This window comes from Schistocerca serialis, chromosome 4, assembly GCF_023864345.2.
Source record: "Schistocerca serialis cubense isolate TAMUIC-IGC-003099 chromosome 4, iqSchSeri2.2, whole genome shotgun sequence".
Taxonomy (NCBI): Eukaryota; Metazoa; Arthropoda; class Insecta; order Orthoptera; family Acrididae; genus Schistocerca; species Schistocerca serialis.
The window spans coordinates 121,095,233-121,118,314 of record NC_064641.1 but is presented as its reverse complement, the minus strand read 5'-3'; the positions used below and the strand labels follow the sequence as shown (position 1 = coordinate 121,118,314).

Here is a 23,082-nt window from a genome sequence, read left to right as displayed (position 1 = left end):
TGTGCGCGTGTGTGTGCGTGTATGTGTGTCGTTGACAAAGGCCTTAACGGCCGAAAGCTTTAATTGTGTGAATCTTTTTGTTGTGCCTATCTGCGACTCAGCACCTCCGATATATGATCTGTAGGATTAAAAAGTTTTCAAGTATATCCAGATACACAATACCAGTGACAGTTTTCTCCATGAAGAAGAGAGGTGCATACACTTTCAGTTTGTTAAGAGCAAAAAACACCCTAACTTTGGGGCTGTCATGAACACTTTCCAGGTTGCATCCGGATTTTTGCTGTCCTCTGTCCTATGCAACATTTCCCCACAGCTCTCCCCACAAGTGTCCTTATCTGCATCACTAATGTGCTGTTCCATTGTAAATCTATGGTTTCAAGTGTAAATGTCTACACAATTCTCATCAAAGTCTTTTGTGGAATGCCAGTCTCGCAAGACACACATTGCATTGATTTTTGTGGACTGTGGGCAAAGATCTTCATAAGCTGTTTGACATCATCATCAATGTGCAGGCAACCTGATGATTTATCGTGTCGCAGTGAACAAACAAACAAATTTGAGGTTGTTTGCTATAAAATGACACATCTACTGATTCTGTAAGTTATCTAAATAAATTTCTGTATCATTCCAGAGTTACAAAGTTTTTGACACCCTGTTTATCATATTTTATTTGAAATTTCTAATCATATTTTTGAAGGACCTGTCACTTTCATCGCCATGCACTGGTAATTTAATGGTAGTCCTCATGCAGCAGAGAAATGATTAAAAAAGTTGAGTAATTGTGTTTACCGTATTTACTCGAATCTAAGCCGCACCTGAAAAATGAGACTCGAAATCAAGGAAAAAAATTTTCCCGAATCTAAGCCGCACCTGAAATTTGAGACTCGAAATTCAAGGGGAGAGAAAAGTTTTCGGCCGCGCCTCCAAATCGAAACAAAGTTGGTCCATTGTAAGATGAGACAGAATATAGGTCGAATGAATGACGATACAGCTACAGTAGTTTGGTTCGAGTCGTGAGCTTAGCAGTTAAGCTTTACCAGATAGCCATTGCTATGCGTCAGGCGGGTCCGTATTTATACGGGTACCCTTCCTTTTTCACATGCTTCGCCTGGTTTGAATTGATTGCTTATTTTTCTTTGATACAAGTGCCGTTCTCTTTGTTATGGGTGTTTACGTCACTCTAAGCTCAAAATGCATTACTATACTGTGTCATGCATTGTTTGTCACATTCTGATAGTGAGTGTTTACAACCTGTCGCCGATCGCGGCATGTCTTGCTTTTGTGCGCGCTTTCACAAAAGTTCGTATTAGCAATCATCTCTTCTCACAGGTAGGAAAAAATTCAGAACGTAGAGTTGACCACCTTGACAAACATCCCGAACAGTCTTTGCCAGTCGGATTTTCGTAGTACATTGAAATGTAGTTACATTCGAAGATGAACAATACGGAATTTGTATTTACTTCATTGGATAATGTACGAAAATGCAGTGGTTGAAACTTGGGGCAGAGAAAAAAGCTCATCTTCCACCTTTTTTTTATTTACTGGCACAGAGGTTTTCACGCCACTACTTCTCTTTGTGCCTGCAAAACATGCCTGTGTAGCACTACATATATTCAATGGCAGAAGTTAGTTGTGGCGTCACCTACCAACATTTTTCAGAACTGCCCCATACTTTGCACTCGATTCTAAGCCGCAGGCTGGATTACAAAAACTGGAAAAAAAAAGTGCGGCTTAGATTCGAGTAAATACGGTATGCCTGTATGCTATGAATAAAATATTTAATAATTATTTCTGGGCATACCTTTCTTTTTGCTTTTCAGGATTTTGACTCTTGGTTTGACACCAATAGTTTTCTAGGTGACAATGCACTTGTGGAACGATTGCATGCTGTAAGTAAAATAACACCTTTGTTCTATTGGTCCACATACATTGTAACAATACCCCAAATCAGTGAAGTTCATTTTGGACATAAATGCAACAGGTACTGCGGCCATTCTTACTGCGACGCTTGAAGAGCGAAGTGGAAAAGAGGCTGAAACCCAAGAAAGAAGTGAAAGTTTATGTAGGACTGAGTAAAATGCAACGAGAGTGGTAAGGAAATGCAGGCTAAAATGTAGTATTGTGCCTAACAAATACTGACACAGTATAAATAATTTGTGATAGCTTTGCCATTGCTTTAGTTCTATTGTTTTTTAAATGTATATTACTTTGTCTGTACATAACCTAATGTTTTTTTGTAATTTAGGTATACTAAGGTCCTCATGAAAGATATAGATGTTGTGAATGGTGCAGGAAAAATAGAAAAGATGCGACTGCAGAACATTCTGATGCAGCTGCGCAAATGTTCCAATCACCCATATTTGTTCGATGGTGCAGAACCTGGACCACCTTTCACCACAGACGAACATTTGGTACAGTTTGCTCATCTTGCCTAATTTCAAGCTTTTTGTTTTGAGTTAAACTCATGTTATATTTGTACTAGCTGATGAACCTTGTTTTGCCCCAGTATTCATTTTGCCAATTTTCTATTACAAACAAAAGTGAAAAATGAACTGTATTTGTAGTGTAATATTGAGAAAATTTCAGTTCTGTGTATTCGTGAAAACACTTTTGATATTATGAATCAGTCATACAAAGAAGTATGTATGACATGCAGAGATGTAAGTACAGTATCCAAATTGAGAAACAGTATGCAAAATATAAATTCTCTCTAATGTTTATTTAATTCTGAACTTGATTATAAATAATATTTCTAGTTACATTTCCAGGCAGTTGGAAGCGTGCAGTGTGATTCTGCGAACATCTCTATAGCAGCTCCTCTTCATAGGTTATAGAAGGCTATTGTTTTTGCCTGCATCTGTTTGCACTGCACAGTTAAAAGTTGTCAGGTGTCATCTATTTCCTTAAGTTATTAACTGTAGGAGTGTATTAGCATTAAAGAATAAAGTACTAAAACTTTATGCACGATGCGGCACATTTTCATGAAGCTCAGGTTTACAATGTCATATCTCCAGAACTATGTATGGTATCACAACATACTTTTGTAGGTGCATTTAGCGGCTTATATGGATACTGCCAGCGAAATTTATTGCGATTACAGTTAGTAGCGCAGAAGTAATAAATTTAAACCTTGTGCACGATGCAGTAGTTTTTCATGTATCTCATTGTTTACGATGTCATATCTCCTGAACTATGATAGGGAGATGGTTCCTACCCACACAGCAGTTGTTGCCCGACAGTAAGGGATGTGTATATCAAGTTTAGTGGAAATCAGTCCAGTGTATTATGAGGGGATGTGGAAAACACACACCTACACACACATATTTTATTTTTCATTTCATAAAAGCTTGTGATGCAGTATGAATTGTCAGTTACCCATTTAGTATTACAGTTTTCTCAAGATGTTAGGTGGAGTTTAGGCAAAGAGCAGTAGGCAATCAGATGGGTAGCAAGTGTGAATTTCCCTTTGTTCCTAGTATTCTACATATACTGGAAATTATTTAATGAAAATGATCAGATTTGTTTCTTGTAAAAAGAGTTAGTTTGCATATCAGCAGGGATAGAAGACATTATGTATTCATACCCTTTAATAAGGCACTCTTTACCATTCTTTACACACATTTATGTATATTTTTTCCATAAGATTATCATTCTTCTCATGTTTCCTGTCCCCGCCCCCCCCCCCCCCCCCCCCCAAATAAAAAAAAGGATACTGTTGTTTCACACCACAAATTCGAAGTACGTATGATATACTACTTTCCTTGTGTGGATGTTGGTTGCTGTGGCAGAAATTGCCATAGCAAATGCAGGCTGATAATTTTTTTGCCAAATGTGCTGTATGTGAAGTGCGTGTTTTGCTGTGGTTATCTATCACTTACATTTTGCCGTCCGGTTAGAGGCCCCATGTCACGAATTGCGTGACCCCTCCCGCCGGAGGTTCGAGTCCTCCCTCTGGCATGGGTGTCTGTGTTGTCCTTAGCATAAGTTAGTTTAAGTAGTGTGTAAGTCTTGATCTTACGTTTCACCTTACACTGGATTTTAAATGTAGAAGTAGGTTAACGTTGAACCTCTGTATCTCAAAAACTGATAAAGATATTGAGAAAATTTTCAGTTTTGTTTTGAGATCAGGATGTTGGGACTATAGCTTTAAAATGCTTAGCCATCTTGGAATCCATGGCCCAGTTTTGGTACCAAAAAAAGGCAAAAAAAAAAAAAAAACTTTGTGGGGGCATTTTCTAAAGAACCACCCATGAACTAACGGTGCCTCCATAAGCCTCACTGTAGACTACGTCAGATGGAAAGGGGGGATGGGGGGGGGGGGGGCCATTGCCATTTGCCTAAGCAGGAGGAAGTGTGTTATATTTATACTTTGACCCTGTGCTCTACGATAGTGACACTGAGACAATCCTTCTGTTTGGTATACAAATGGTCCATAGCCTAAGGGCTATCCAAAACACTTGACCCTACCTTGCCGTCACCAATAGAACCCAACTTATGATCCCCAGAAGAACGTATGAGCTCCAGAAGAATCCTGTTCTTATGCACAGCATTTTGGAACATACTAGATAGTGCTTGCTGTCGCAGTAGGCATACAAATGTAGTAGATGCTGCTTATAAGGAACTGTGTCGAAAGTTTTCTGGAAATCTAGGAATGTGGAATAAACTTGGGATCCCCTGTCGATGGCATTCATTACTTCATGTGAATAAAAAGCCAGTTGTATTTCGCAAGAACAATATTTTCTGAATTCTGCTGGCTATATGTCAATGGATGGTTTTTCTTGGGGTATTTAATAATGTTCAAACACAGTACATGTTCCAAGATCTTATTGCAAATTTATGTCAGTGATATGGGTCTGTAATTCAGCAGTTTACTCCTATTTCCTTTCTTGAGTATTGGCATGACCTGTGAAACTCTCCTGTCTTGAGGTAAGAATCTTTCATCGAGCGAGCGGTTGTATACGATTGCAAAAAAAATCTGTTATTTCTTTAGCAGACTCTGAAAGGAATGTAATTGGTATACTATCTGGAGCAGAAGACTTGCATTTATTAAGTGAAAAGCTGCTTTGTGACACCGAGGGTCTCTTACTTCCAAGTTACTCGTGTATGAAGTCATTCTCAATTTGAATTTTAGAATATTTACTGCACCTTCTTTGGTTAAACGATTTCAGAAAACCGTATGTTGTATCTCCACTTTAGTGTCATAGTTGTCAGTAACATTATAATTGCTAATCACATAGTGAAAGTATTGATTTTCTTGCTGCTGATATACTTTCATACAGTCAGAATCTCAGTTGTATTTTTCAAATTTTAATTTTAATCAATTTAGATTGAACCAGGTATTTGTTTTCTGGGGCGTCTACTGAATCTTTATTTTGTTGCAGCAAGAGGGCGATAGTCAATTATCAATTGGTCTCCCATCTTATTTTATCTGCCAAGGGGATGAAAGTTTTACATTAAGTTTTAACTTTCTGCATGTTTTTAGTTAGGGGGTTCTGTATTTACAAGGAAGAAGTGATAACCCAACCACATTTTCATGACCTGTTGTGTTAGTCTTTTTTTTGTATTAATGCATCAGTATTGTAAAAGTGTATTTTAAGTCAAATGCAGTGTTAATAGTTTTAACTTTCTTGCTTGTGAGTGAGGTTGGTAAACAGCATATGAAGTTTTGATTAATTTTTCATGTTTCAGTGTTGCAGTCAAATATTTTAAACATAGCTATTCTCATCTTGAAAGTTGATTTGAATGCCACACTATTTTACAAGGGCTGGTCCTGTTGTCATTACCTTCTGACCTTTGAACTTATTACCTCAGCAACCCTGAAGTGGCATGTTACGCTAGGCGAACAATGTGCTGCTGACATGAAGGCATTTTACAAAAACAATGACAGCTACATTGCCGTGCAGCACATATTTCATGTTCATTACAGTATTGCCTGTCGTGCCCCAGTCCTATCGGCAGTTGCTGTCGAAGTGTGAGTACAGAACTTCGAGTAAATGGGAGATACAGTGTAAAAGAGGGGTGCAATTGCAAAATGTATGTGCGCACAGAAGAATATTACAAGATTGGAAGAAGCCTTCAGCCAAAGTCCTTTGTGTTCTGCTCGCAAGCATGTGCTGGAAATCGACACATTAGATTGCAATTTTGAACAAGGAACTGCAACACCATCCGTACGAAATTCAGATAGTAAAAACTGAAAACGGTTTCTGGTATTGGTCGCTATCCAGTCAGCCACACTTTCAAATACGCATGCCGCCAGTCACGCCGCCAGTCACGCCGCTGCGTTTCCTATAGCTGCTATCGTGGCATGAGGGTCATGCCATGAATGATTACACCACTGCCGTTGAGATGTCGGAGCTGCAGTGGCAGGCGTACTTAGTTCGAACATTTTGTGTGTTTGTCAGTTGAATAACATTTACAGACTTTGAGTGGTCAGGACTCGACATCTTCTGAATAGACATTGTATTGAACAAACATCATGCAAGGAAGACATAAGAGGTCGTCCTCCCATAGAGAATATGGTTTTGCTGGGAACTGCTGGAACTCATGAGTCCAGTCCTGTGTAACAACCTGATAATGTGCAACGGTGCCAACTTTTATGTGTCAGGCTTTGTTAACAAGCAAAGCTTTAGACACTGGTCACGTGAAAATCCTGAAATGCTTTATGAAACACCACTTCACAGCCAGTAAGTGATAGTGTGGTGCAGCATATCATCATTTGGAATAATAGGCCATCCTTAAACTTATTTTTTTATTTAATTATTTTTTTTTAAGACTATTGCAACAATGCTGGTACTGTGAATTGAGAATGTTATGTTCACATGTTGAACCATTTACCAGTGTGACAGGTTGCTGATCTTCCTGTAACTGCAAACACATTCTTCCAACAAGACGGGGCCACATGCCATACCTCGCGGCATGCCACCAAATTGCATCAGAATATCTTTCCTTGTCGTTCCATCTCCAAGATCAGGGACATTTCCTGGCCTCCAGGATTCCCTGATCTTTCAGTGTGTGATTTCTTGCTTTGGGCTCATTTTAAATCTCAGACCTTCTAGTGTGACTAACCACACACTACCTAGGAACTGAAAGATCAAATTTGTGAAAAAAATAATCAAATTCCAGTATCAATTCTGCAAGCTGTGACGTCTAACTTCCATATAAAACCTGACTTGTGTGTGTGAAGGAAAATGGTGGCTACCCACTTAATGTCATTTTAAATTGGTGGCATTATAAATTTGTGTTGTATACCTTTTATATCACTGAATAAATTTGTATCATTGTTGGAGGTTTCAGAATCACCCATTTCACAGCCACACCTATTATTAATTAGCCATTGCCAGAGGTGAAAGAACCTGTAGGAAAAACTGGTGTTCCCAGTCACACAAGAGAAGACAGTGCTAGGCCTTTGTGCACGTTATGTCCGCTACAAATAAATAACTGTCATGTAGCTCCCAGCCTTTCAATTTGATGCCACTTTGGTTACTTCTGCTTGATTTTGTTGTGCCTATTTTTGGATCACCTTCTCATTTGGTCTTACAAAACTGACTCAATGCTGTAGTAGATTTTTTCATCGTAGAAAAATCTGAAGTGGAAGTGAGGTCTCGTTCCTCCTCATCTATAGACTGCAGAGTCAGCCTTTTCTTTCCGTAATGTCTCGCTGCAGTAATAATTGTATTTGAATCATCCTGAACCAATAATAAATTATGCAATGTATCCAACACAGTGACTATTTTAATATTAGTGGAAATATAGAAGAAGTTCACAGTGAGTCATGTAAAACATACTGATGCAGGTGTATAACTGCGGCAAGATGGTGATTCTTGACAAGCTGTTGCCGAAGTTGCAGCAGCAGGAGTCAAGAGTTCTAATCTTCAGCCAGATGACTCGAATGCTGGACATCCTTGAAGATTATTGCCTTTGGAGAGGATACATGGTGAGTGAAGTTTCTTCAGGTAATAATTATGATTAAGATTTTGTGGCACTTGAAACATATTCATATTGCTACTGTAAATTCACAATAATAAAAGAAATCTAAAGAGCAAAATAAAAAAAACATAAGTTTTAGAGATAGTTAAGAGCGTGGTAAAAGGCAGCAATCACAATATACTTTATTTGGTTTCTGTTGAAGCCATAATTGCATGTTGCTTTTTAAGGAATAAAAGTATTGAACAACTGGGCAAAGTAGATACAACCAGAGGGTGTACACAGTACACATAAGCTCTCTCAGTTTGTTATAACTTATCTTCTTTTTGTTCTAAGTTTGTTTGAGAGATAGAATGCATGGGGATTTTCCTGCAGTGTGGTCAAATTGTCTCACATGATGCATGGAATTCACTTCTGTTGGAATTTTTTTCACTTTTGTGCGTTTTGAGTTGTAATGTAACTGACTTGTTGCCCTTGTAAATCGTGCGAATTTGAATTGAACCAGTGTACTGTTTACTTATGTGCAGCGCTTCTTCCTTACACTATTTTGTTTTATATCAGCACATCCACTGCAAGCCATTTTATACCACATCACAGAGAGTACTTCATATCAACAAGTTTTCTGTCATTCCATTCACATATTTATCAATAGAACACTGACTGACTTCATGCCTCTGTCCATACCCTAATCTTTGTTGTCTTATGCCCTTGCTATCTGTATAAGATAAATGTGCTGGCAGAAAACTGTCCAACAATTTTCCTCAGATACCGAATTCCAGATTTTTTTTTTTTTTTTACAAGAATAGTGTCTTATTTCTTCCATAGTTTCTCACTTAAATTCTCCAGTCATCCTTCTTACACTTTCATATTGGTTATATCCATCTAGCAATGTGTGCCTTATTAGATTTCTGCTGGCATGTCTGCTTAATAAATACTGAAGGAGTACTGTGGAATACTCCTGAATATTTAAATAATGCGACAAGCTCCAGAAAGTTTAACGATAACCTTATAACTTGATACTGTTTGGTTCTTGATGTGTGACGTAACTAGCAATAAACTCGTCAAACATTCTCTTCACTTTCCTATCATTCTATGGAAAAAAGGCAGAAAATCACCATACTTTCCATGCGTGCATTAGCATTGATCTGATATTGTTTCTTTTATAGGGATATACAGAGGGCATTCAGTAAGTAATGCAACAAATTTCTTTTTCTTTTCTTCTCGGCCAATTTTGGTTGAAAATTTCTCAATTTCTCATGGGCCATCGTGAATATTCCCACATCAGCCCTTACGGTTTCATGAAGTTCTGATAGACGATGGTGTCTGTAATGCAGGTGGGTTTCAAGCAGAAAACCAGAGCATCGCAAATATTCATAGGCACTAGTAGAATGTCTATGGAGACCTGGCAGTGAACAAAAGTATGGTGAGTCATTCAGCAAGGCATCCATCATCATCACAAAAAGGTCACACATACGTGTCCGATCTCCTACATGCCAACTGGCTGCACACAGCTGTGACCTTTGCAATATTGGAACATGCAGACACTCACATCCAGGATGATTGATGGATCACAATCAAACAACTCGCTGCTTGACTGGACGTCTGTTGACAATGTAAAAACACTCGTCCACCAGTTGGGGTACTCGAAGGTGTGTGCTCATTGGGTTCCTCGGCATCTAACAGAAGACCATAACAAGCAACAAAGGACCACCTGTGCAGAATTGCTTACGCATTACGGGGCTGATTATGACAAATTTTTATTGTCACAGTGATGAAACATAGGTTCATCACTTCAAACCGGAAACAAAATGGCAGTCCATGGAGTGGCATAACACCACCTCCTCTCTTAAGAAAAAGTTCGAAGCCTCAACCTCAGCCAGTAACTCCATATTGGTAGACTTCTGGGACTCTGAAAGAATTGTTCTGTTTGATGTCTTCCCTCGTGGAGCAACATTCATCTCCGAAGTGTATTGTGCTACCCGCAGGAAATTGAAGAAATGGCTTCAGCATGTTCGTCGTCACAAAACGTCACAAAAATGCAAATAAGCTTCTCCTTCTCCATGACAACGCAAGGCCTTGTGCAAGTCTGCGGACCCGAAAGGAGCTCACAAAATTCATTGGACTGTCATTCCTCATCCACCTTACAACGTGGATCTCACACCTTCTGACTCCAGCTATTTGGCCAAATGAAGAATGCCCTCTGCAGGCAGTGGTATGTGGAAGATGGGTAGATTATTGATGCACCAAGGCACTGGCTCCAGCGGTACCATGAGGACATACACTCCATTCCAGTAGGGTGGCATAAGGCCGCTGCATTGATCAGAGCTTATCTTGAAAAATAAGAGTTTTGTAGACAAAAGAATGAGGAATAATATGGTGTATCGGAATCCTGAATAAAACTAACCTGCTGCCAGAGAAAAAACTGTGTTGCATTATGTATTGAACACCCCTCGTAAGTACCATCTGTTCTGTAAGTTTCATTGAGAAAAAAGACTGAATATCTGATTTTTAGAATTTTTACACAGTTGTTTGAACTTTGTGCACCCTTTAACTTGAACCGTTTCAAAGGTGGTGGTGGTGGTGGTGGTGGTGGTGGTGGTGGTGGTGCAAGTAGAGCACAAGTCCTGTGCCTTGTGTTCATATGGAATGTCTTCAAAATCAAATTTAACTCACAGAGTTAACGAATGTTTAAGGGAAACTGAACAGAAATTTCCCTATGTTGTGGCACATTCAATAATGATGACTATTGCTACAAATTATGTATCAATGCGTTGAAACAGCATATAGCTATGGCTACTTCATTCGTACTGCAAATTATTTGACAGTTAAGGTTGGTGGGAATACAAAATACACACACAAACCAAGTGATGTGGCACAATGGTTAGTGCTCTGTCCTTGCATTCGAGAGGACGACAGTTCAGTTCCCAATCCAGATTTAGGTTTCCTGTGATTTCCCTAAGTCATTCCAGGCAAATGTGGAGATGGTTCCTTTGAAAGGACATGGCTGATTTCCTTCCCCACCTGTTCGTAATCAGAGCTTGTACTCCATGTTGTCTAATGACTTCATTGTTGACAGTATGTTAAACCCTTTCTTCTTTCCTCTACTTACCCTTCCCCACCTGAATGTGTGTGCCCCAGTTCATCTTAAACTCATTTTTATTTTTTCTGGATTTGTTGAATAAAACAGCAGTCCCAACTTGGGAAAGAGAAGACTGATCACATTCAACGGCTCAAGGCGTTGATATTTACTCATGTACAGAAATTCTTCTGATTTTGGTGTCAGAAATTTTAATGTCGTGATGGAATTTCACTTGTGGTATGTGTGTGAATCCTGACAAGAAACGTGGTCGTGCGTTAGCGTTCTCGCTTCCCACGCCCGGGTTCCTGGGTTCGATTCCCGGCGGGGTCAGGGATTTTCTCTGCCTCGTGATGACTGGGTGTTGTGTGATGTCCCTAGGTTAGTTAGGTTTAAGTAGTTCTAAGTTCTAGGGGACTGATGACCATAGCTGTTAAGTCCCATAGTGCTCAGAGCCATTTGAACCAACCTGACAAGAAAACATATGTTGTAAGGAGAGTAGAAGGAATCCACCTGTCCTTTTACATCTTTAGTAATCAAGTTACAAATGGTTATTTAATAAGAAGTTCAAATAGCCCTGGGAAAGAAGGCTGTTGCCTAAAATTGATCACTTTGACACTAAATCACATCCAGTTTTTCCTTCTGTTATAAGAAATAAAAATTAATGCCATGACACTCATTCTATGTTAGACAGATCTTGCGAAGTCAGTTTGTCACTTGTATACTGACTCAATATAAAATTGAGTACCATTCCCTAGTAGCAATTATTATTATTATTATTAGTGACCTTTTGCATTTTGTTATGTGGTAAGACTGATATTACCATCTTAATTATTTGTTACCAATAATTCTTGAAACTATTTGCAGTATTGCAGACTTGATGGACAGACCCCACACGAAGATCGTCAGAGACAGATAAATGAGTACAATGCCCCTGGCAGTGAGAAATTCATCTTTATGTTGTCCACCCGAGCTGGTGGTCTGGGTATTAACTTAGCAACAGCAGATGTGGTAATCATTTATGACTCAGACTGGAACCCTCAGATGGATCTCCAGGCCATGGTAAGTGAAATCATAGAAAGTTCTTTTATTGAATATTTGATGGCTCCATCTCTTCAAATGTTAGTATAGAATAATTATGTCATTTCTTGAACAGTCATTTGTTTATTTTGTGAACCAGCTGGAGCTTTTTGTAAAAGATTTTGACTCTTTTGATAGAGTGTAATTGTAATTTGAATTCTGTCACGTCATTGCAATTACTTGCTTTGACAATCTCAGTATTTATCTTTAAAGGATTAAAAAGCGAACAAAAGAAAAAGCAAAAGTAGGTACAAATTTCTTGCCTGATTGCTAGGGGGACATCTCCCAACATTTCCGGTACTACTTCATGGATTAAAGTATCTTGTTTGGGTGAAAGGGATGTTTACGATTTGGTGTAGATTCCATTGGTAAGATTCCATGCACTGGGGGAAGTCATCGGCTGATAGGTCTTGTACCTGCTGAGACTTAAATGGATGCATACTAGTTTCATACAGAATGTTCCATGCATTGGCATTGGAGGAATTTAGTTCCTTGACTATGGATCATGTGCTGGTGCTGGTGCTGGTGATGTTGTCCATAGTTCTCTGTGACACAAGTCTGCCAGTATCCCGTTGGTCTGTTCTAAGGGATCCTGTTTCATTACGACAGCCATCAAGTCTTTGAAATGTGACACAATTTGTTAACCTCCTCCTGGAAATTTTTCTGCATACAGGCTTCTTGCTGCTGGCCGTTGCATATTCGTTCTCCTTGAACGTAATTTTTTATCCAGGGATGTGGCCACCGTTAGCAGTGATTAAAACATAGTCTTCCAAACAGTAAGATGTAATTGTGTTGCACATCAGATTGGAATGTCAACGCTTTACATATGAGGCAATCAAAACAGCTATCAACGTTGACATAAGGGAAGTTGAGCATCAAACCCTTAAAGGACCCCTAGCGGAGAAGTGGTGTACCCCTACGTCACATAGCAAAAGTGTTCCTTTTTTTTCTCTCTCGTAATAACTCTATGAACTTAAATATTCAGTAGTTTTACACCTTGTATATTCTTCAGAATACTAACACAGCTCCTCCCACCATGAATCATGGACCTTGCCGTTGGTGGGGAGGCTTACGTGCCTCAGCGATACAAATGGCCGTACCATAGGTGCAACCACAACGGAGGGGTATCTGTTGAGAGGCCAAACAAATGTGTGGTTCCTGAAGAGGGGCAGCAGCCTTTTCGGTAGTTGCAGGGGCAACAGTCTGGATGATTGACTGATCTGGCCTTGTAACACTAACGAAAACGCCCTTGCTGTGCTGGTACTGCGAACGGCTGAAAGCAAGGGGAAACTACAGCCGTAATTTTTCCCGAGGGCATGCAGCTTTACTGTATGGTTAAATGATGATTGTGTCCTCTTGGGTAAAATAGTTCCCCATTCAGATCTCCGGGCAGGGACTACTCAAGAGGACATCATTATCAGGAGAAAGAAAACTGGCGTTCTATGGATCGGAGTGTGTAGTGTCAGATCTCTTAATCGGGCCGGTAGGTTAGAAAATTCAAAAAGGGAAATGGATAGGTTAAAGTTAGATATAGTGGGCATTAGTGAAGTTCGGTGGCAGGAGGAACAAGACATTTGGTCAGGTGAATACAGGGTTATAAATACAAAATCAAATAGGCGTAATGCAGGAGTAGGTTTAGTAATGAATAAAAAAGATTGGTGTGCGGGTAAGCTATTACAAACAGCATAGTGAATACATTATTGTGGCCAAGATAGACACGAAGCCCACACCTACTACAATAGTACAAGTTTATATGCCAACTAACTCTGCAGATGACAAAGAGATTGATGAAATGTATGATGAGATAAAAGAAATTATTCAGGTAGTGAAGGGAGACGAAAATTTAATAGTTGTAGGTGACTGGAATTCGAGAGTAGGAAAAGGGAGAGAAGAAAACATAGTAGGTGAATATGGATTGGGGGTAAGAAATGAAAGAGGAAGCCATCTGGTAGAATTTTGCATAGGACATAACTTAATCATAGTTAACACTTGGTTCAAGAATCATAAAAGGTTGTATACATGGAAGAATCCTGGAGATACTAGAAGATATCAGATAGGTTATATAATGGTAAGACAGAGATTCAGGAACCAGGTTTTAAATTGTAAGACATTTCCAGGGGCAGATGTGGACTCTGACCACAATCTATTGGTTATGAACTGTAGATTAAAACTGAAGAAACTGCAAAAAGGTGGGAATTTAATGAGATGGGACCTGGATAAACTGACAGAACCAGAGGTTGTAAAGAGTTTCAGGGAGAGCCAAAGGGAACAATTCACGGGAATGGGGGAAAGAAATACAGTAGAAGAAGAATGGGTAGCTCTGAGGGTTGAAGTAGTGAAGGCAGCAGAGGATCAAGTAGGTAAAAAGACGAGGGCTAGTAGAAATCCTTGGGTAACAGAAGAAATATTGAATTTAATTGATGAAAAGAGAAAATATAAAAATGCAGTAAATGAAGCAGGCAAAAAGGAATACAAATGTCTGAAAAATGAGATCGACAGGAAGTGCAAAATGGCTAAGTAGGGATGGCTAGAGGACAAATGTAAGGATCTAGAGGCTTATCTCACGAAAGGTAAGATAGATACTGTGTGCAGGAAAATTAAAGAGACCTTTGGAGAACAGAGACCCACTTGCATGAATATCAAGAGCTCAGATGGAAACCCAGTTCTAAGCAAAGAAGGGAAAGCAGAAAGATGGAAGGAGTATATAGAGGCTGTATACAAGGGCGATGTACTTGAGGACAATATTATGGAAATGGAAGAGGATGTAGATGAAGATCAAATGGGAGATACGATACTGCGTGAAGAGTTTGACAGAGAACTGAAAGACCTGAGTCGAAACAAGGCCCCGGGAGTAGACAACATTCCATTATAACTACTGACGGCCTTGGGAGAGCCAGTCATGACAAAACTCTACCGTCTGGTGAGCAAGATGTATGAGACAGGCGAAATACCCTCAGACTTCAAGAAGAATATAATAATTCCAATCCCAAAGAAAGCAGATGTTGACATGTATGAAAATTACCGAACTATCAGTTTAATAAGTCACAGCTGCAAAATATTTAAGTGAATTCTTTACAGACGAATGGAAAAACTGGTAGAAGCCGAACTCTGGGAAGATCAGTTTGGATTCCGTAGAAATGTTGGAACACGTGAGGCACTACTGACCTTACGACGTATCTTAGAAGAAAGATTAAGGAAAGGCAAACCTACATTTCTAGCTTTTGTAGTCTTAGAGGAAGGTTTTGACAATGTTAACTGGAATACTCTCTTTCAAATTCTAAAGGTGGCAGGGGTAAAATACAGGGAGCGAAAGGCTATTTACAATTTGTACAGAAACCAGATGGCAGTTATAAGAGTCTAGGGGCATGAAAGGGAAGCAGCGGTTGGTAAAGGAGTGAGACAGGGTTGTAGCCTCTCCCCGATGTTATTCAATCTGTATATTGAGCAAGCAGTAAAGGAAACAAAAGAAAAATTCGGAGTAGGTATTAAAATCCATGGAGAAGAAATAAAAACTTTGAGGTCGCCAATGATATTGTAATTCTGTCAGAGACAGCAAAGGCTTTGTAAGAGCAGTTGAACGGAACATGGACAGTGTCTTGAAAGGAGGACATAAGATGAACATCAACAAAAGCAAAACAAGGATAATGGAATGTAGTCGAATTAAGTCGGGTGAGGCTGAGGGAATTAGATTAGGAAATGGGAAACTTAAAGTAGTAAAGGAGTTTGCTATTTGGGGAGCAAAATAACTATGATGGTCGAAGTAGAGAGGATATAAAATGTAGACTGGCAAGGAAAGCGTTTCTGAAGAAGAGAAATTTGTTAACATCGGGTATAGATTTAAGTGTCAGGAAGCCGTTTCTGAAAGTATTTGTATGGAGTGTAGCCATGTATGGAAGTGAAACATGGATGATAATTAGTTTGGACAAGAAGAGAATAGAAGCTTTCGAAATGTGGTGCTACAGAAGAATGCTGAAGATTAGATGGATAGATCACATATTCTTGAGTGAAAAGACTTTGTTTCACAAAGCGAATAGCACCCAGCACACGTTAGTCTATCGATTATTCATATGACTTTGAAACCCATTCCTGTTGATTTTTGAACACATTCTAAGTTGATTTCTGAATGAATCGTAAGTTGATTTGGGAATGCTTGCATAGTGTACATGATGTCTCTGTCAGGGGAATCCTCGTCGCATATAGAAACAAACTTTCTTACAGACAAAAGGGGCTATACGAGCTGAGCAGAGTAAGGCCGAACGGATGAATGCCAACTGTTGTCTGATTGTGTGGTTGATTGTATTTGTGAATGATGAGCAATGTTATAATTACTAGCGAAATCCATAGATTCAGACCACAGGAGTGGAAATAAACAAGTAACAGGTAAGAAAGATTACGTATTACCTTCTCGGTGTATCCAAGAAAATGAAAGTTTGACAGAAAATTTTTGGCCGGATCACTATACTAGTAAGGGCGAGTTGTACAGTCCCCGGCTAGTAGCCACTTGTAAGTTCTATTCTGGAAGAAGTGCAGAAAAAGCATTGTACGAACATGTAACAACGCCTAACCGGAGAATAATCATGGGATAACTAAACCGGTGATTCTGGCAGAGTTAGTGGAGTTAACCTGCAGATAAGCTTCGACATTGGCAGGAATAGTTACAGAATTAGTGATAACAAGACTCAAACAATGGAAAATCCAGGATGGAATGTAACAATACCAGAGAAGGAAAGTTACTACTCGCCATATAGTGGAGATGATGAGTCGCGATAGGTACAACAAAAAGATTCACACAATTCAAGCTTTTGGCCATTAAGACCTTTGTCAGCAGTAGACACACGTACACACACATGTAAATGTAACTTGCACACACATCTGCAGTCTCAGAGAGCTGAAACCACACAGCTCTCTGAGACTGCAGATGTGTGTGCAAGCTGCGTTTACGTGAGTGTGTGTGTGTGTGTGTGTGTGTGTGTGTGTGTGTGTGTCTACTACTGACAAAGGCCTTAATGTGAATCTTTTTGTTGTGCCTATCACGACTCTGCATCTCCGCTATAGGGTGAGTAGCAACTTTCCTTCTCTGGTATTGATAACAAGAGTGCTTGTTAGAACGAGGAAGGAGAAGAAACGGGGACATCACACAAATTATGGAACAGTATGACAATTCTAAGTTTGTATAAAAATTTCATACTACTTCTTTTCGGTCTCATGCTTGAGCAACTGGAGCATATGAATGAAGTGTGAAACTGTTTCCTAACATAAAGCTTTTTGTTTGTAGTAGGCCTATTTATAGGCATTTGATATTGGTACTTTGTGAATTATATTCTGTCGTTACAAAAAAGACCGTTTGTGCCTAAACAGTTTCGTTTATTTGGTGTGTCTTACAATTGTCGCAGAATTAGAAAGACCTATTTTGTTTTATGTAGCAGACAGTGACAAAATAGACATAATCAGATCGTGCAACCACACGTCTTGGGGTCCTATTTGTATTAACAGCTTTTTCAATATTGGACAATGACATTTCAACTTTCCATGTAGCAAAATGTTTGACAAACTTTGGTGAGGTAATAGATCCTTTCGCAGAAAGGAAAGCACGCCATGTAAAGCTGTAGCAAGATTAGAGAGAAAAAAAATCTGGGAGCTAAGGATTGAAGAAATGTGTATGCCTTGCTTGTCTCCATGTCTTTACTGGATTTATGTATCCTATACTTAATTTTATGTCACACAAGTAGCAATTTGTTAACTGATAGGGAATAAAGAGTGCAAATTATCTGAAGAGTTCTTAAGAAAAAAACAAGGACAGGATGTCAGATCGGCCGACTGTAAGCAGGAGAGGCAGTGCAGGACATTTTAATTTCCACTGTCCTGACATGGTTTGATGGCACCCATTACAAAATATACACGTTTCAATTCCACAGAACGAAGTACAGTGACATACGATAGAAGAATGCTGTGTGAGGAGGCAAGGCATTACACTTTGGCACACTTACGACCAAATAATGTGTGTTACATATCCTCGAACACATATGTTTTGTGTATCAGACTCTTCAGAAAGATGTGCACTACAAAATGAACATCCCCCCCCATCTCAAACGCTCAAGGGAGTAGCGGGGTATTGCCCCGGTTCGAAAATACCATAGATCCGGGGCTGATGCACAGGGCAGTCTGAGTTATAGTGGGTAGTCTACACGTGACCCGTGTTTACATTCAGTGATTCTGCTGCTTCCTCTTCATTTACTGCTCTCACGTCAAATGAAAACAAAACATATTTCTTTGGTTGGGAGCTATCAAGTGAATTAAAATACATTCACATATTTACGGAAAGCTAAAATGTGTTGTTAGTTGCAGACTTTATTTTATTTCCACCTTTCTGACAGTGAAGCATTAGTTGCCTTGCAGAACAATGAAGTTATTTTTGTCAGTTTGCTAAAGAAATTTTCTTTTATTAATCTTTTCCACTGAGACAGACAATATATTTGAAACAAAGTGTTTAATTCCACACACTGTTCGTTTCATTTCAAGTACGCGTTTTCAACTTATAGCACATATGGCATTATGCCATAATAAAGACCCAAACATGAAATAACACAGTACTGGTACTCCAAGAAAATTTACATCCCGAAAACCACATTGAAAACTTAATATGAGGTCATGGCCTACTTCACTGGGAATCTGTACATACGAATGTGCACTTTAAATGTGCACATTTTAGTATGGGTCACGAAATTCCGATGCTCTTGGAGTATCCTTTGACGTCTTGTTTCTTTTATGACTTAATGTAAGATCTTTTAATGTTTTACACGTACGAAGATATGGGCTCCCTACGCCATTGTAGCTGCGCAAGCGCGGTGAAGCCTGTCATTTGGCATTCTCTGGCAACTGCAGAAACGAACCTATTTCTAACGGGTTGTGGAAAAATATTCCGAATGGTGATTTGAAAAGTGTTGCCATCAAAGTACCATTCTGGCAGTTACACCGGAACTATGTGCGAGAATGTACGATGAATTTCTTAAATCACAGAGCGTTTCACTCTCATTTAAAAATCGACTCTTTGAAGATGAGCCATTTAGATGAATTTCGAGCCCAGAAGGTCATAAATTTATATCATTATTGAAAATTTTACTGGCACATTTGTGTGATATATCTTAGATTGTAATACGTGCATAAAAGATCAACATTATATGTGAAAGCTTTGCATTTCGTGTAGCAACACTATGTATATTAATTTAAACCATTAACTTTTTCTGTTTGTGTGTTCACGCTACTTAACAGTGATGTTGCTATTGGCTGACTACATCACGTGTCCTAAACTCTGAATACCCACTGTCATCGGCTGGCGAGACCATGTGACGTGAGCTATGACTGGCGTACAAAAGCACATCGCAATCTCGATTTGAATGCTTCAGAAAGTAACATGCAATGTTTGGTGGAATTCGAATTTATACTTTCGTAATATGAAAATATGCAGCGTATATGTTGCTGCACATCAAAGATCTTTCCATAACGCATTTTTTTCCTTGTGTTTAGTTTTCATTAGCGCCGGGAAATTCTACGCCCGTGTATAAAACCATAATCATTCAAACGACTGATAAGTTATACAGTTCCGAGAGAAAATATACTGTCAGTTAACAGGGAAAAAGTATGCTTTCACCCGGGAGAAAGTGTATTTTCAATCGGGAAATCCGGGAATTTTTTTTCCCTGTCCGTGTATACACCCTGTACTAAAACTATACAGTGCTTCATAACAACAGATTGCCTCCGATGAGCGTGACGTCACAACTGTTTACATAACATTCGTTTGAGCAGTTGTGAGTGGGCTCATGCGCATGCGCAGTGACTCGTGTATAAGTAGTACCTTCACCCGCTTCTGGCTGCTGAAGTGTGACTGTTAGCTGTATAAGCAGTAGCAGCAAGCAGCCAGATGCTACCTGTGAAATTATTACTGGCGCACCCAAGCTGCCAGATTGATCCACGCATACCAAGCCCGGATCTAGGGGCCTTGGTGGGGGGGTGGAGGGGGTGGTAATTTCAGGGGGGGGGGGGGCAAATTCATATTCTTGAGGGGGAAAAACCTTGTTTCACAAAGCGTGTAGCATCCAGCGCACATTGGTCTATGGAATATTCATATGATTTTGAAATGCATCACTGTTGATTTCTTAACATTTTTGAACGTATTCCAAGTTGATTTCTGAATGCATGCATAGTGTATGTGATGTCTCTGCCAGAGGAATATCGTACGCATCTAGAAATAAACTTCCCTGCAGACAAAAGGGGACAGGGCTATACGAGCTGAGCAGAATAAAGCCAAATGGGTGAATGGCAATTGATGTTTCTTGTGTGGTTGACGGGGTTTGCGAATGATCAGCTTTGTTATCATTACTAACAAAATCCATAGATTTAGATTACCAGAGTGGAAATAAACGACAAACAGGAATAACAGTTAAGAAAGATTACATATTATATACTCGGTGTATCCAAGAAAATGAAATTTTCACAGGAAAGTTTTGGCCAGATCGCTACACGTACTAGTTTACAGTCCCCAGCTAGCAGCCGCTTAAGTTCAATTCTGGGAGTAGTGCGGAAAACACATTGTACGGACAAGTAATAATGCCTAACCAGAGAATAAACGTGGGATAACTAAACCGGTGATTGTGGCAGGGTTAGTGAAGCTAACCAGATTAATCTTAACACTGGCAGGAATAGTTACGGAATTAGTGATGACAAGATTGTTCGAGAACGAGTAAGGAGAAGAAATGGGGACGTCACACAAATTATGGAAGAATATGACGATTCCAAATTGACACAAAAATTTCGTACTACTATTTTTCGATCTCATGCTTGAGAAGCTGGAGTGTATGAATGAAATGTGAAACTATTTCCTAACATAAATCTTTTTGCTGTTAGTAGGCCTAATAGGCATCTGATATTGGTACTTAGTGAATTACATTCTGTCGTGCTATAAAAATGGCCCTTTGTGCCTAAACAGTCTCATTTATTTAGTGTGTATTACAACTTCTGCAATATTAGACAGGCCTATTTTGTTTCATCTAGCAGACAGTAACAAAATAGATGTAATCAGATTGAGAAATCACACCAGTCTTCCGTACTTTTTTTTTTAAGGAGGGGCAGCCCCACTGGGAGCACAAAAGGCACCACAGTACGTTTTAATTCCCACTGTCGTGAATATAGTTTGATGACATCCATTACCAAATAATACACGTTTGAATTTCACAGAGCGAAATACAGTGACGTGCGATAGAAGAATGCTGTGTGAAGAGGCATGGCACTGCACTTTGGTAAGCTGGCCAAATATCATGTCTTACGTTTCCTCAAACGTATGTTTTGTGTATTAGACTGTTCAGAAAGATGTGCACTGCAATATGAACATTTTTTGGAAAGTCAAGTTTTTAATTTTTTGGCATTCTATCTGAAAATGCTTCAGGCAGGGGGTTCGGAAATACCGTAGATCCAGGGCAGATGCTCGGAGCAGTCTGAGTTATAGTGGGGAGGTGGGTAGTCTCCACATGACCCATATTTACGTTTAGTGTTTTTGCCTTTTCCTCTTCGTTTACTGCTCTCACATCAAATGAGAACAAAACAGATTTCTATCAAGTGAATTAAAATACATTCACATAATTACAGAGGGCTGAAATGTTATTAGTTTCAGATCTTATTTTATTTCCACATTTCTGACAGTCAAGCATTAACCGTCTTGCAGAACAATTAATTTATTTTTGTCTGTTTGCTAAAGAGATTTGGCTTTCATTAATCTTTTCCACTGAGACAGTCAATTTATTTGAAGCGAAGTGTTATATTCCTCGCTACTGACTAGTTTCAACTGTTTGTTGCATTTCAAGTACACGTTTTCATGTTCTAACACATATGGCATTATGCCATAAGAACCAAACATGAGATAATACAGTACTGGTAGTCCAAGAAAACTTACACTGAAAACCTTAATGTCAGGTCAAGGCTTATTGTAATATGGTTAATGAAATTCCGATGCTCTTGGAGTATCCTCTGATGTCTTGTTTCTTTTATGACATAATGTAAGATCTTTAAATGTCTTACATGTACGAAATACCGGCTTCCTACGTCATCGTAGCTGTGCAAGGATGGTGACACCTGTTATCTGGTGGTCTCTGGCAACTGCTGAAACTGATTTCTTAAATCACAGTGCGTTTGACTCTCATTTAAAAATCAACTCTTTGAGAACGAGCTATTTAGAAGAATTTCGAGCCCAGAAGATTACATTTGTGTGATGTATCTTAAACTGTAACATGAGCAAAAAGAGATCAACATCATATGTGAAAGCTTAGCTTCTCTTGGAGCTTCTTAATCCATAGGCAGTGAAGAGCAGGCGTGGTAATTATGATGATAAATAATCACTCGCACTCCCGTCACTTACTATGAATACTTTTATTCTCGCAGCGCATACACAATGCTTGTAACATAGAGCACGTACTACAGAGAACTGATCTGTTAAAGATACAGTTGTTCTAGCTGCCGTAGGGTAGCGATATTATTGCGGGGTGAGCCAGTGGTTCTACGTCCCGACAAATCTTAGAGACCAATATTATACGTAAAAGCTTTGCTTTTCTTGTATCAACACTGTGTATATTAATTTAAATCATTAACTTTCCCTATTTGTGTGTTCGCACCACTTAACAGCGATGTTCCTGTTGGCTGACTACATCACATGTCGTATACTATGAATATCCGCTGTCATTGGGTGGTGAGATCATGTCACATGAGCTGTGACTGGCTTACAACAGCGCATCGCAATCTCGATTTCAATGCTTCGGAATGTAATGTGTGGTGTTTGGTGGAATTCGGATTTATACTTTCGTAATACGAAAATATGCAATGTAAATGTTGGTGCACATCAAAGGTCTTTCCAAAACGTGTTTTTCCCCCCTCCTGAGTTTCGTTTTCTATAGTGCCGAGAAATTCTACACTGGTGTATAAGACCATAGCTATCAAAGGATTTATAACTTTTACGGTTC

At 39.3% G+C, this 23,082-nt stretch overlaps 1 protein-coding gene across 1 annotated transcript in view; it reads left to right on the top strand.

Moving 5' to 3' along the window:
• Positions 1-23,082, top strand: part of LOC126473204 (chromatin-remodeling complex ATPase chain Iswi) — a 126,141-nt gene that overhangs the window by 56,702 nt on the left and 46,357 nt on the right. The window contains exons 7-11 of the mRNA XM_050100107.1: positions 1,821-1,889; positions 1,982-2,091; positions 2,246-2,411; positions 7,793-7,933; positions 11,867-12,061. Of these exons, the coding sequence (XP_049956064.1) occupies positions 1,821-1,889; positions 1,982-2,091; positions 2,246-2,411; positions 7,793-7,933; positions 11,867-12,061 (681 nt within the window). The remainder of the gene's footprint in view (positions 1-1,820; positions 1,890-1,981; positions 2,092-2,245; positions 2,412-7,792; positions 7,934-11,866; positions 12,062-23,082) is intronic.